Genomic DNA, 12,985 nt, shown 5'->3' with positions numbered 1-12,985 from the left:
TTTCTCCTCCTAGATACCCTCGCAGAAAGGGTCAGAAAAAATGCCAAACAGCAATACCAAAGATTAAAGAAAAAAATAACAAAAATAAGGCATTTGCTAGAGTACCGTCACTTCACAGCATTCAGGCCAATGTTGTTTCCCTGGAGGAACAACCATGCACCAAACAGCTAATTTCCCTTCTTTTCTGGGAGGCTGAAGCTGAAACGCAATGCTTGTAGGCCGGCCACCAATTACACTGAATTCCCCATTGCAGCTAGGGGTGAAGTGGCCCAGCATCTACGTCTGTGAGGCAGAAGTGGAGAGAGAGAAGCAAAGCTTATCACTGGTTTTCCTAAGCACAAGTACCTGCGGGTAAACATGGGGGGCGAACGAGGGCTCCTATCCGCAAGCAGGCTAATGACAACTGGGGGGAAATATTTGCAATTCATCATGATTCCTTTTACAGCCACCCCAAGTTACTCCACATTTATGGATACTGTTTGTGCACCGCCAAATGAAGTTCTGAAATGCTGCAAAACCTCATTTGTATTGGAGATCTGTAAATCTGTATGCGATTCAGATATCCACAACCTCGACATTTTCCTGAATGCATCGATTTAATCTGGTTTAAAGGCAGATCATTGGCTTTCTGTTTCAATACCACTCTGTAAATTACATGCACTCTTTTGCTTGAAGCACACTAAATCTCTGATTTCACTGAAAGTGTCCACATTAATTTTAGCAGTATTAAATCATATGGAAGTGTTTACAGACAACATGCTAGGACAATGAATGCATAAGATCAGCAATAAAGATTAGTTTTTTATCTCAGTTATTGTCCAATTATAATTCTCTTAATACAAGCCATTAACAAACAGGTTAGAATAGTCCCAGGAACCTATGGTAAAACTGTGCAGTCACTGGAAAATAAATGCATCATTTAACAGCTAGAATAGTTGAAATACCAACTTGAAATAGAGAGCAAGAGATAAGTATTTGCCCGTAGGGCTCAGACAGTTTAATTCTCTTTTATTAACAAAAACAGAAAAGAAAGCTAGCTGAAAATTTTGCAGGAAAAGATGTGCTTTTGCTTTGAAGCAAGGTATTATTTTTAACCATCGAACCCCCTTGCCCAAGGGGAGAGGACTGGGGAGAGCAGCCCTACCTGCATGTGGGCCTGCAGCTCCTTGTGTTGCAGCTTCTTCTCTGCGGCGCGCGCCTGGCTGCGGTAACTTTCCGCTTCGTCCTGCAAGGCCTGAAACAACACCAAGGGGTGCAAAGCACACGTGAGAAACGTGGAACGACACAAAAACTCACAGGCAACACGGCGCAACGATCAGTTGCGCGATCTCTGTCAGGTTTTGGTTAGTGCCTCATTTGTGCAACCTGTGCTTCCCGGGAAGGCTTTTGCAGTGTACCAAAAACTCTTCCTCAAAGGCAGAAGAAGAGCCCTCTGGAAATCCCTGGCTGGAATTTCAGTGAAATCGCCTTCCGTGCTACTGCAGTGGGAAACTCGCTGAGCCGAGGGGCTCCCCTCCTGCCCTGCAGTGCAGTCGAGCATGTGAGCAACAAACGCAGCATAAATGGCAATAAATAAAGGGAATATTACGATCGTGTCACTTTACCACAACCATCCAGTCTCTCTTTAGTTCAGAAATAATCACTTCTAAACCGAGCTCGTAAAATACATTGACAAATTTATTTTGTCATTATTGTTCTTCTTATATATTTATTTTTATTATGGCAGCCCCTCAGAGCCTTGATCTTTTTGTTATGTGCTTCACAAAAGAAAAGTCATGCCCCAAGGAACTGATAGTCTGTGTTATTTCTAACAGATACACACCAAACAAACAATACAAAGTTTCAAAGATTTTTTTTTTAAAGTTTCCTAGCCATTGTTGGATGTTTGAATACACACTTAACGTTTACTTACACACTTACTAAAAGCTTAGTTATGTTGTCAGCCTGAATAAAGGCATTGTTAACGGCAAGTGCTGACTTGAAGCAAAGTGCACAATGTGGATGTTAGATTGACATCAGCACAGAGGCGGCTGTGGCAGCAGAAAGGGAATATTTTGAGCAATCTTTTGTATGCCAGGAAATCAGGGCACAGCTACCCATCGGCTGAAAGGCGCGGAGCAGGGTGAGGACCGGCTTTGAGCAGGGACCTGCCCTGGGGATACGCTACCAGATCCACTGAGGTGCCTCCGGGGTGGCTGTTTTAAAAGCTAAGCTGCTCGGAGAACTTGTGCGGGGTGTGCTGCAAAGGAGGGACCAAGAGTCCCTGGGGTCCTGGTGCCTCTTGCAGGACACGTGGCGTGGTTCTTGTTCTCATGCTTCCTTTCTCATTCTCCTTCGCTTCCTCAAAGCAGAATGTCCGTTCGTAAATCAGGATCATGAAAAGTACACCAGTACGAAGATTTAACAGAAAAAAACCCTTGCTCCTTCCACAGCACTGAAATACTGTGCTCTCAAATTATTTACGGGATAAAATTGCTATGGAGATAAGATAAGAGGACTACTTATGATAGATCTTGCACATTGTTTTGAAGTGATGCCAGGCATTAACTTTAAAGTCTTATAGCTATAAGACTATTACATGTTCCAATGCCAAAAAATTTAACCAGACCCAAGCATGAACTTCAAATCTGCCCAGGGACTTTTATGCTATCATCACTTCTGAGAAATGTTAAAATCCAGTCTTGAATATATGACTGATCTTCAACACTCAACAAGTTTTGCAGTACCATTCATTTGCATGAATATAATTAAACATGTGTGAATTGGAGGCTTTTATTTTGTACATTCAATATCGTAACTTAAAATACAAACAAGCCGACCTTGTTTTAAAACTCAAAATGATCAGGTTGTGCAACGTGGAAATGTAACACACAAAGAGCAGGGCACTTGGTGTATTGGAAAGATCACTAAGGACCAAAGTAATTTGACAAAATCTTCCCGTAACGCCCAAGTGTCCAGGCATGACCAGTACAGGCCAGCTCTGAGCAGCATTCACAGAGCACACCTGGGTAAACTACAAAGTCAGATCTGCCTTCTGCTGCTTCCACGTGACCGGGTTATAAAATCCAAACAGCTTGGCACGGTGAAAAATAAGGATTCCCTCCAAGCACTCAGGAGCAAGTTTGACTCTCACACAACTTTGAAGATGACCAAGGCGTAGCGTATAAACACATCCACTTCTGAGTGTATGTGCACGCACTTGTCTCAGAGAACAGGTATCTAGCACACTCCCTCATGGAAATCCACAGGTACTGAATACAAAACGGATGGATTATTTTTACTTTCCTACAGCAGACAAACATACTTTGCAGAGCATAAATTGAGAGGTTCCCCTATATCTGAGGGTTTGTGATGCATCTTGAAGTAATTTCATTTGGGAAATTCAGATGACACACAGTCTTTGTTAGGTCCACCTACTCTAGGCAGTATTTGTCAGCACGGCGCATACATATTCCATTTCACTCAGAGAACAATGTCTTAAACAAGTACAATTTAAAAATATATTTTTTTAAACTATTGCATACAAGTATAACAAACTATGAAGTCTTATAATTATCCATTCATCAGTTGCTGAAAGCAATATACTGTGTGAGTTTACAAACTTTTCCAATCACAACTAGCTGTTGGCACCTTTTGTATCGGGGCTGCAGAAAAGACTAAGGCCTCCAATCAATCACAGATGCTTTTAACTTTACCATTTTTTGACTATTGATGGTGAACCTAAATGTGTTGCACACGGGCTCTCCTGCCAGTCACTTTGTAGTTTTGTTTATAAAGGCTGCCCTAGGAGTAATTCAGAGTGTTCATTTGGATATTGCAGCCTTCGACTCTGCACCAGGACAACCTGGTAAAACCAAAAGATCAGTACTTGATCAAAGCCATGTGAAAAAAAAAAAGTAACATCAAAATCTCATGGTTGCTGTAGATTCCTGCATGTGATTATCTCTGAAAATAGTAATTAGAAGCAAGCAAGATTATTGCCCATGATTTTAATTTTCTAGGAGGAATCATGATGGCTGTCATGAATAATGCACCCTTTCGAAGATCACACTGAAAAATGTCTCTATTGTCAAAAAAGCTTAACATGCAGTGGTCAGAGGCTGAATGCTGATAGCGATTCCTGAAGCCACCCACCTCCACCAAATCTTTCCTGTGTCTGACAGATAAGTTTTCACCATGTAGAAAGCTCTTAAAAACAGCAGATGACTTATCCGAGGTACGCCAGAGAACATCTCTTTTGTAAAATTAAACAGTTTGGTTTGGTTTAGAAATGCAGTTTTTATTCCACAGCTTCAAAGTGTCAGGTTTTGCCCAAAGAATAACAGTGCTTATGGTTAATAGCTATTGAGATGAAGAAAAGACATAGAAAAAAGTAAAAAAAATTGGCCAATTTTTGAGTGTCAGAGGTTTTTTTTCCCCTGAATGGAAAACAAAGCCTAACTTAATAAGTTCAGTTTTTCCAGGTACAAAATTAATCCCCTTCTCTCATCTTTGCTAAGTTGGCTTACATCACTATTATAAAGACAGTATTTTTTTTTCAGTTAAACCCGCTTTCAAATGCCATGTAAACATGTTTGCTGTTGAAAGTCTACACCATACCTGACCTTGGAAGTGCTTTGCGTTGGCCTGAGAACAAAGAAATGAAATGTTTTGCTTTCCAGCCCAGATATCCTACGCTTTGAAAAGCACTTAAAAATGTAAATGAGATAATAAGCTCTACTGCAACAATGTGGGTGAATTACAGCTGTATAAAAGGAACATTCATTTGATTTATTTCTAAAAATGGAAAGGATCCTAAAATAAATGTATAATGTAAATGTTTTGGTCACATACGACATTGGGAGACATGAGAGGGATGGAAGAAAAATGTAATGGTTTTGAGAGTATGCCACTGAAATATTGCTGTCATATTTTGGGACCTCAAGTGGAGCCGGTGGATGAGTCCAGTATTGTCACTGTGATAGATGACATGTTTGGTTACCGGCTGATCTGAAAGGAGAAATGAACAGCTGAGCTTCATTTCCAGCGAGGCACTGTTTTCCTATTATTCTATTGTGGCTTGATTATCATCAGCAAAATGGTTAATTAAATTTTATTTCAAACTCAACTTTGCTCATGGTAACTGAGAGCACTTGGGAGACAAGAGAGAGGCACATGTGGAACGAGTGCTGAGCTTGGCCTGTGCAGCTCGCAGAGATGATGATGCATGAGACCAGAGGAATTCAGCCTGGCTTCTGGATGCCAGACTGAGGCTGCAAAGGATTTCTTAAAAAAACAAACAAAGAAACAAACAAACAAAAAAAACCCTAAACTTGTAAAGTGTATAGTCTTGACAGGGAGCCACAGAGAAATAAAAAGGTATGATGCCAGCATTACAAAATCCCCTTTCATGGCAGGAATACGTTTTTGGCATTAGTTACAAGGCTTAATCTAAATCAACTAAAAGCGGGTAAGAGAAAGATTTCTACAAATCACATGAACAAGTATGAAATGGGAATATATGAAGGATTTAGTCCTTAACTCATGAAAACTGATTTGATTATCCTATAATCATAGGATATTTCAAAAGAGAAGTGCTGGATTCACTGAAAAAAAATCAGTTCTGGAAGAATTACATAAACAGAAATCATAATTACTTTGAATTGCTCAGTATTAATCGTTACTGTGGTGATGCCGTATTTACAAAAGGTGCAAGATTTCTTCTTCTTTGACCTAAAATAATGTCATATTTTTGGTGGGCTCCTGAGTGTAGACAGGCCATGATTCCTGCTCCCATCACACCAACAGCAGGTCTGGGATCACGATGAACCTGGTAGATGTCTCTCTTTGGTATTGAGGGTTGAATAAATAAGGGGTATTTACATGGAAAGGAAAATCTTCTAAAAATGTTAAAAAAAAACAAAACATTTTTATTTTGAAACTAAAAGTGTCTGCAGAAAAGTCATAGAGTGTCGTGCTCAGATTATGCCAGGTAATAGCCCAGTCTTTTCTTGATAGACTTATATAAATCTTGTTGGCTCTAACAGCACCTCTGCACACACAGATGTGCATCTGTATCAAGAAGAGACTTCAATATTTATGACCAGTGCAAAGTTAATACTACTACTAAAGGTAGTAATAGTTAGCACTTTTCATCTTCAAAGAATTTTTCAAACATTACCAAATTAATATAATTAGTTAATGAAAGATGCAGTAATAAAAGCTACCATAATTACCTACTGTAGTTTTAATTATCTCCTTACTAATGTGCACAGAAGAAGGCTTCCACTTTACATCCTCAAAACATGTGCCAACAATAATTTTGAATGCAGGCCCCTCTTTAAGTGTCTTCTAAATTCAAATTACATCCATTGATGTGTTTTCTCTCCCTGTTCATGAGAAGAAAACTTAGCTCTGGAAGCCTAAAGTAAATCCATGTGAATGTTAACAAAAATTAAAGCAAATTTTGTTTCAGAAATATATATGGAGATGCTTTACAATTATGTTACAGAAATGCCTGATCTTGAGTACCTTTATCTCTCCATGCAGCTGTAAGTATGAGCTGTCTGGGCAAAAACTTCTTTATACTAGGTGGTCTCACAATTTACAGTGTCAAACACAACTCTTACTTAAAGAAAGCAGGCCAAGTATCCCATCAGAATTAATCTCAGGTATTTATTTTCTACCTAACGTTCTATACTCACATATGTTTTTAAAGCAATCATTATCTCCTTTAAAGTATTTTATGGAGATCAGCAAACGTGTTTGGGTTTATTCCTATTAAAGACAGAGAGTGAAAAATATTTATGAAGATCACCAATGTAGGTCCAGCAGTAAGAGCAAAAAAAGTGTATTTTTAAGATGCAAAATACTGATGTTTGGGCCAAATTGTGGACGCATCATCACAGGGTTTTGTTTTTCAGTAGAGCTTTGTCCACTGACCCTGCTCTCCTCGGACACGCTTGTTCTCTGCGCTGCATTCCAGCACATGACTGCCTGAAAACCTCTGTACTTAACTTCTGCCTTGTTTTTGGTGGAAAGCAAAGGAAATCTTATGGTTTTAACCTAATACATATGTTTGCTGTTCACATATGGAAAAATTCCTTTCTGGTGGGAACTTTTTCGCTGTTGCTGCAACACACTATATATCCAAAAAGTCTCCTTTGATGTTGAACTATTGCTCCACTACTCATTATGCTACTGATTCAATATGAAAGGCAAAAATTCTGTGGCTTTTGTTAAAACAATAGCTTTGTTTTTGCAAACAAAGTTTTCCACAACCTATATGCAGGGGCCAACACTGCTGCAACAGAAAACTAAAATTTATTATTTTATACCGAAAATAGTTATGACATTTAAGAACTCAAGCTATTCTTTCATCCTATAGGTAACATTACAATTACTATTATGACTGGACAGAAAATTTATGCTTTATTGTTCCCCATGAATAGAAATTAAAACACCGTGAGCAATATGTAAAACTTCTTGAACACATTCCTTCCCGTGACCTTCTAGCCTTTTGCCATCAGTTCAACTTCATTACCTGGGTGAAGCTGTTAATAAGTGGGTATGGGTGAGGGAGGGAGAAGTCCTGCAAAGGCCGGCTTGTCCCTGTCCTACACAATGACAGAACTGCAGATCTGGGAATTCTCATGCCTAATGTATAAAGTCAGCTACTAAGCGCTATTTCATGAATAGTGAACATGAATTACAACATGGGATGAAAATGCAAATGTTAGCACCTTTTTAAAAGTGTCCCTGAAACAGCTGGTTGCCCATTGTCTACTGTCACTATAAGGAAAAAAAAAGTTCCTTTGGCCAGGAATCAGATAAAAGGGGCAATTTCCAAAGGCACAGATGCCCACTCCCACTTGGAATAACATGAACTCCCATATACTGAGATTTGGAAATCTGGCCCGCTTTGCTGACATTGCAAAATGGGAGTGGAGATCTTGCGAACTGAGCCCTCGCTGTCGGCTTTGCCCATTTAAGCACACACATTAAGCCATTCCTTACTGAGCTAGTCTCTCTTGCTTCTAAAATTTGCCAGTAGGAGATGCCGTTGTGAAGTACAAGAACTTCTTCCCTTCAGGGAGCGTGGGAAGAAAGAAAGGGGTTCAGGACGGAAGAGAATAATTTGGCTCGAGGACCAAAATTAAGTCTCTCCAGTAGCAGTGAAAAATTTTGCAAGTAGGTCACTTAACCTACACAAGAAGCACATATCCAAACATTTTTCCAATGTGGTAGGGTCTAATGCTACACACTATTTGAATTGTTCATGATTTATAGGCAGGAGATTGACTGCCAGTATATTTTGTGTTTTGGCCCTTGAGTAGATCATTAGCACGGGTTCCTGAGCAGTCCCTTAATGACTTCACACCAGACGTCATCTAGACCAGGGTCTTTTGGAGATTCCCAAAGTGCTGTTAGTTTTGTCAACGTGCAGCCTCTTTCCTGCTCTGTTCCTTTAAGACACCGTTGTGTTTTTGGCATTTTCTCTACATATCTAGTTTTGGTGATCAAAGTTTTTGGACCATTCTTTCTGCCGAGTCTTCAGCTATATACCCCTAAAACACACTGACGCCACCAGCGGAGCTACTCATGAGCTTAAAACTAGGCAAGGGCCCAAGCATTTTGCTGAGTCCGGACTTCACCACATTGCACTATAAACTGAATTCATTTGAAATGCAAAGGGTGTCATGCACAGAGCAGTCCTGCAAAGACAGCGATTCAAAGAAAAGAGCCGGATAAACCGTAACGTTCGGCATTCAGTTCCGAGAGAGCCAAGGAAAGAAGCATTTTCACTTTGTTTTTAGTGGCACAGGTGACAGGACGGGGGGAGGCGAGGTTCAAAGAGCAGCAATAAACTTGCTTTCATCTGGCTTTCTCAATGAACCACAAAACCCAACAAGCAGTTGCCATGTGCAAGCATTGTTTGGTCTATTACCGGAAAGTTTTCAGGTTGTCGCAGTGAGGTCATTCTGAAACCCTGTCAGCTGGGGAGATTTACTGTAAGATTTACCTGGAGTATCTTGTTTGGTTTTTCCTTTTCTGCCGCCGACACTCGTCTCATGGCCAAGTGCACCTGCATGCGCTCTGGCTGCCACGAGGACAGCGGCTGAACTTTTTCCCCCTTTCACTCTCGGAGGTGCAGACAGAAACACCGACAGTTCGCGTATACCAGATAAAACGAATCTTTTAAACCCAAAGATACCATGACATCTTAAGCACACACTTATGAAGGAAAAGTTCAAAACTCCATTTTAAACCACTTATGAGGGGATTTACCAAGATTCTGCCTAATGTTCAGCTGACGCATTGTCAAAAACATTTATCATGAACCTTTTGAAGTTTCATAGCTCCCCCCTAGTTATTAAAAAGGGAACTGCAGAGTTTGTTATCAGCCTCGGAGCACACAGAAAATACTTCAGGTATTTTTTAAGTCAACCTTTCAGTCTGATTTTGAGACTATTATACGAAATAAAACATCCCCAATCAGGTTACCGCCTGACATGCTGAATGACAACGTCGAACAGAGATACCTGCTACGCCTAATTGAGCCACGAGACGATCTTCATTTTCTAATTTGCTTTTTATTAAAAACTTAGCAATCAAAGGAAATGGTGAGGAGTCTGCCACTCCGAGAGCAGGTTTCCTGTGAAGACCTGACATCTCAGCTTCAACATTTTCAGATTACTTCTTGAATTTTTGATGCTATGTCATAAGAACAAAATGTTGCATCAGTGGAGATGCTATGCGAGTGAAAAATTGCTATTGTGCATACAAATTAACAAGTAAAACATCTGGGTTTGCTGCTTGCTGTATTCCTACTAACAGCTCTGCAAAAACAAACACCAGGGGATCTAGCAGAGTTTCCTGAACATCTGACTCATGATAAAGCATATTTATCAATCGCTTGCTGAATAAGGCAATCTTCTCGCTGCCGGGGGCTTCATTCCCAACCCGGTTTATCACCAAACTGCCACTTTAAGTGAGTGTCCTGAAACTTTACACCTGGAGACCCGATCAGGGTTTCAGCAGCCCCCCGGTGCTCTACGAATGTCTCCTTGAAATGCATTCCTTGTCACAGATGCATGAAGAGCTGGTAATATAAACATTTCGAGCAGGCTTTACAAATCATCTTATTTTGCTACGCTCTTTTTTAAAAGTAAATACGAAAGGCTGAGATATGTCTAATCAATAGGCTAATCTGATTCCCAGTAAGAACAAAAGAAAACTATTTATTTTGTGCAATGAACTAGCAGGCTGCCCAACACTGCTGGAATTCTCCCCATTACAGAAAATAACACACACTCCCTTACACACATGCACACACACACACACACAAGAGAGCTAATAATGTCTTTATACCTTTCAAAGTAACCTTAATCGAAAATATTAGCTCACAAGGCAAACCACTACTTTTTGAACTGAACAAGAGCTAGCTTGACTCACCAGCGCCTGCACATTCAATACATGTAAGATGTGAGAGGCAACAAAGTAATATCTTCTAAAATGATGTCTCTGAGCCAAAAACGGGATGATTTTTGACAGAGGAGGATGCACGCTTGGAAACTTAGAAATTCTTTCATTCAAAGTTTTGAAAAAAAAAAAAGACCTCCAACCCAATTACATTTGCAACAAGACATGATAGTGCAATTGCTCCTATTTAAATGTATATGCAAAAACTGAGCATTTTTGAAGCTTGTTTTTTTTTTTTAATCGTATTGAGATGAAGCTCATTTACTTAAAAAGAAAAAAATGAAAAAGAACATCCTCTGCAGCTGGTCAAACAGATTACGAAACTCTAATCTCACTAGCCTGAGGAAAACAAAAACTGTTTTTCAAGTATCTATTTTACAGAGCACTGACTTCATACTTTTTAAAAGATGCATTAATAGAAGTGATCAGAACATCCCAGAATGTTTCTGATCTAGTTTAATCACATGACGTTATGACAGAGATGCTTGCTGTCCTAATGCCAGTGATTTTAAACATTTCTAAAATCCTTTACATTCATATTTTTTCAAAAAATTAGACATGGCTTAAGATCTATCCCAGCTTCTTTAGAAGTTTTTCCTCCCATTTTAGGGCTCCAGAATACTCATACGAAATATTTTAGATAGGGGGACAGACACATGCACACATAGCGAAGAACAATGTAAGGCTCCCCAGCCTATTTAAGTGTTTCTGGTACCTATTTATTCAAAGCATTTTACTCCCTCTCCTACATAACTCCTTTCTGGGAGCACCCACCACTGTATTTTTTAGCTCTAATCTTTTTCTGCTGAACTGGAATCATCAATAAAAAATTAAGAATTTGGGTAGTTTAAATTTATTGGCCATGCTTTCCTTAAAAGCAATTGCTTACAACAGATATTTGGCTTATATAAAAACGTGCAGAACGCATACTGGATGGTACATATTGGAGGGATTTTGCCTGCAGATTCCCAGCAGGGCTGTGCCCCCTCCGAGCTGGCTCTGCTCAGCTCAGACGGAAGGGACACCTGGGCAGAGAGCACTGCTGCGCACATCCCTGCAGGAGGCCACTGCCTGGCTGCTGGTACAGCAAGCCCCTGCACTTCATTTTTTGACGCTGATAATTTCACCATCATAGGTCAGATTAGGCACAATTTATATATAGGTGAACTAGGAAGAGGACGAGAGGGGAAAAAGACTTGCCAAAGCTATTTGTGCCCAAGATACATTTTTTGTGGAATGTCGAGGGCGCTCGTCACACTAATGACAAGGCAGGTCTGATTTCAATGGAGTTTTGACGTAGTTTTTTTCTCGGTTAAGTCTTACCGACCCAGTTTTGAGCTGAATGATGGCTGAAAGACGGTGCTAATTCACTTAGCTGACCTTTTTGTAGTGGCAGAAAAGTCACGTGTGGAAGGGAGGGGACTTGGGTGCCACCCAGCAGAAGTTTTTCTTACTTGTGACCCTAACCAGCATCCCCAGATATCCCCCTGCCTTCCTTTCCAAGAAACTTCACAGGATCGTGACAAGGCAGTTAAAATACTCTTGATGGTTCAATCTCTCACCTCTCAATAAGAGAGTAAGTAGATTTAGTATCAGTGCCACTTACAGGCAGAAATGTGGCTTGCATTACATTGCTGATTGGCTGAAGATTGTACAGGCTACTTGGTGCCCTGGTGCCTGGTTGAAACGTGATTTACAAGGAAAACAAAGATGAAAGGATAAAGGATGAAAGGATCAAGAAAGCCCAAAGGCTTCTGTCAGAAGTGGTACCTTTCCACTTTACTCCCTTGCTCTCTACAGGTGTTTCTGGATTCTCCATCAGCCTTTATTCCTCACGTGGCCTAAAGCAGATTTGAATTCATTAAGACAATTTTTAATTCGAGGCAACTTTCATACATTTAAGCCCAAGCTCCTCTCGCTTTGTCGATACTATTAGGTGTTTTCCACATTAGAGATGAATTTATGAAAAACACATCACTAAAATATAAAAACAACCTGACCTATAACTATGGAAGTAGAGGAAAATGTTGAGCCACTGCAGTGCCTGTACCTTCAACTCTATTTATGTCTTGTTCTCACCATCTCAAAATGATATACCAAACCCAGAAACCACAAATAAGGAACACTTTGCCTCAGATCATCATGGGCACTACGGGGACAAGGGGCACAGTGACCGCCCAGACCCCCAGAACAGAAATCCAGCCAAGACTAAGTGAGACATCACCCCTGGCCCAGCAGCAACTTAACCTCATCCTGCTGGAGGGTAGGAGAGTATATTGAGGAAATGCCCCTAAATCTTCAGTTTGTTCTTGTCATCTTTTCTGGGTGTCTGCTATCAGATATCATGTTCCACAAAACCGAGCCCGATGGACTCTGGTTTGACGCAGTATAGCCGCTGCTATTTTCCAAACCTCTTTGGGGTTTATCTTCTAGAAGACTTTCAGGCCTCCGAATGACAACTGTCAAACCCCACGCTACACTTCAGTCGTCATCCAAAATGCTCTGAACAAGGAAAATATCCCAA

At 40.3% G+C, this 12,985-nt stretch overlaps 1 protein-coding gene across 9 annotated transcripts in view; it reads right to left on the bottom strand.

Annotated features, from left to right (window-relative positions):
• CEP112 (centrosomal protein 112) overlaps window positions 1-12,985 on the bottom strand; it is a 163,010-nt gene that overhangs the window by 17,298 nt on the left and 132,727 nt on the right. For all 9 annotated transcript variants that reach the window (XR_007163457.2, XM_048064341.2, XM_048064340.2 and 6 more), the window contains one exon: window positions 1,145-1,234. Coding sequence is in view for 8 of the 9 variants with exons in the window: in XM_048064341.2 (XP_047920298.1) it covers window positions 1,145-1,234 (90 nt within the window). In the remaining variant the exon portion in view is untranslated. The remainder of the gene's footprint in view (window positions 1-1,144; window positions 1,235-12,985) is intronic.

This window comes from Anser cygnoides, chromosome 19 (genome assembly GCF_040182565.1).
Source record: "Anser cygnoides isolate HZ-2024a breed goose chromosome 19, Taihu_goose_T2T_genome, whole genome shotgun sequence".
Lineage (NCBI taxonomy): Eukaryota > Metazoa > Chordata > Aves > Anseriformes > Anatidae > Anser > Anser cygnoides.
Note: the sequence above shows the minus strand (reverse complement) of the source record. Positions and strands in the feature narration are given on the sequence as shown.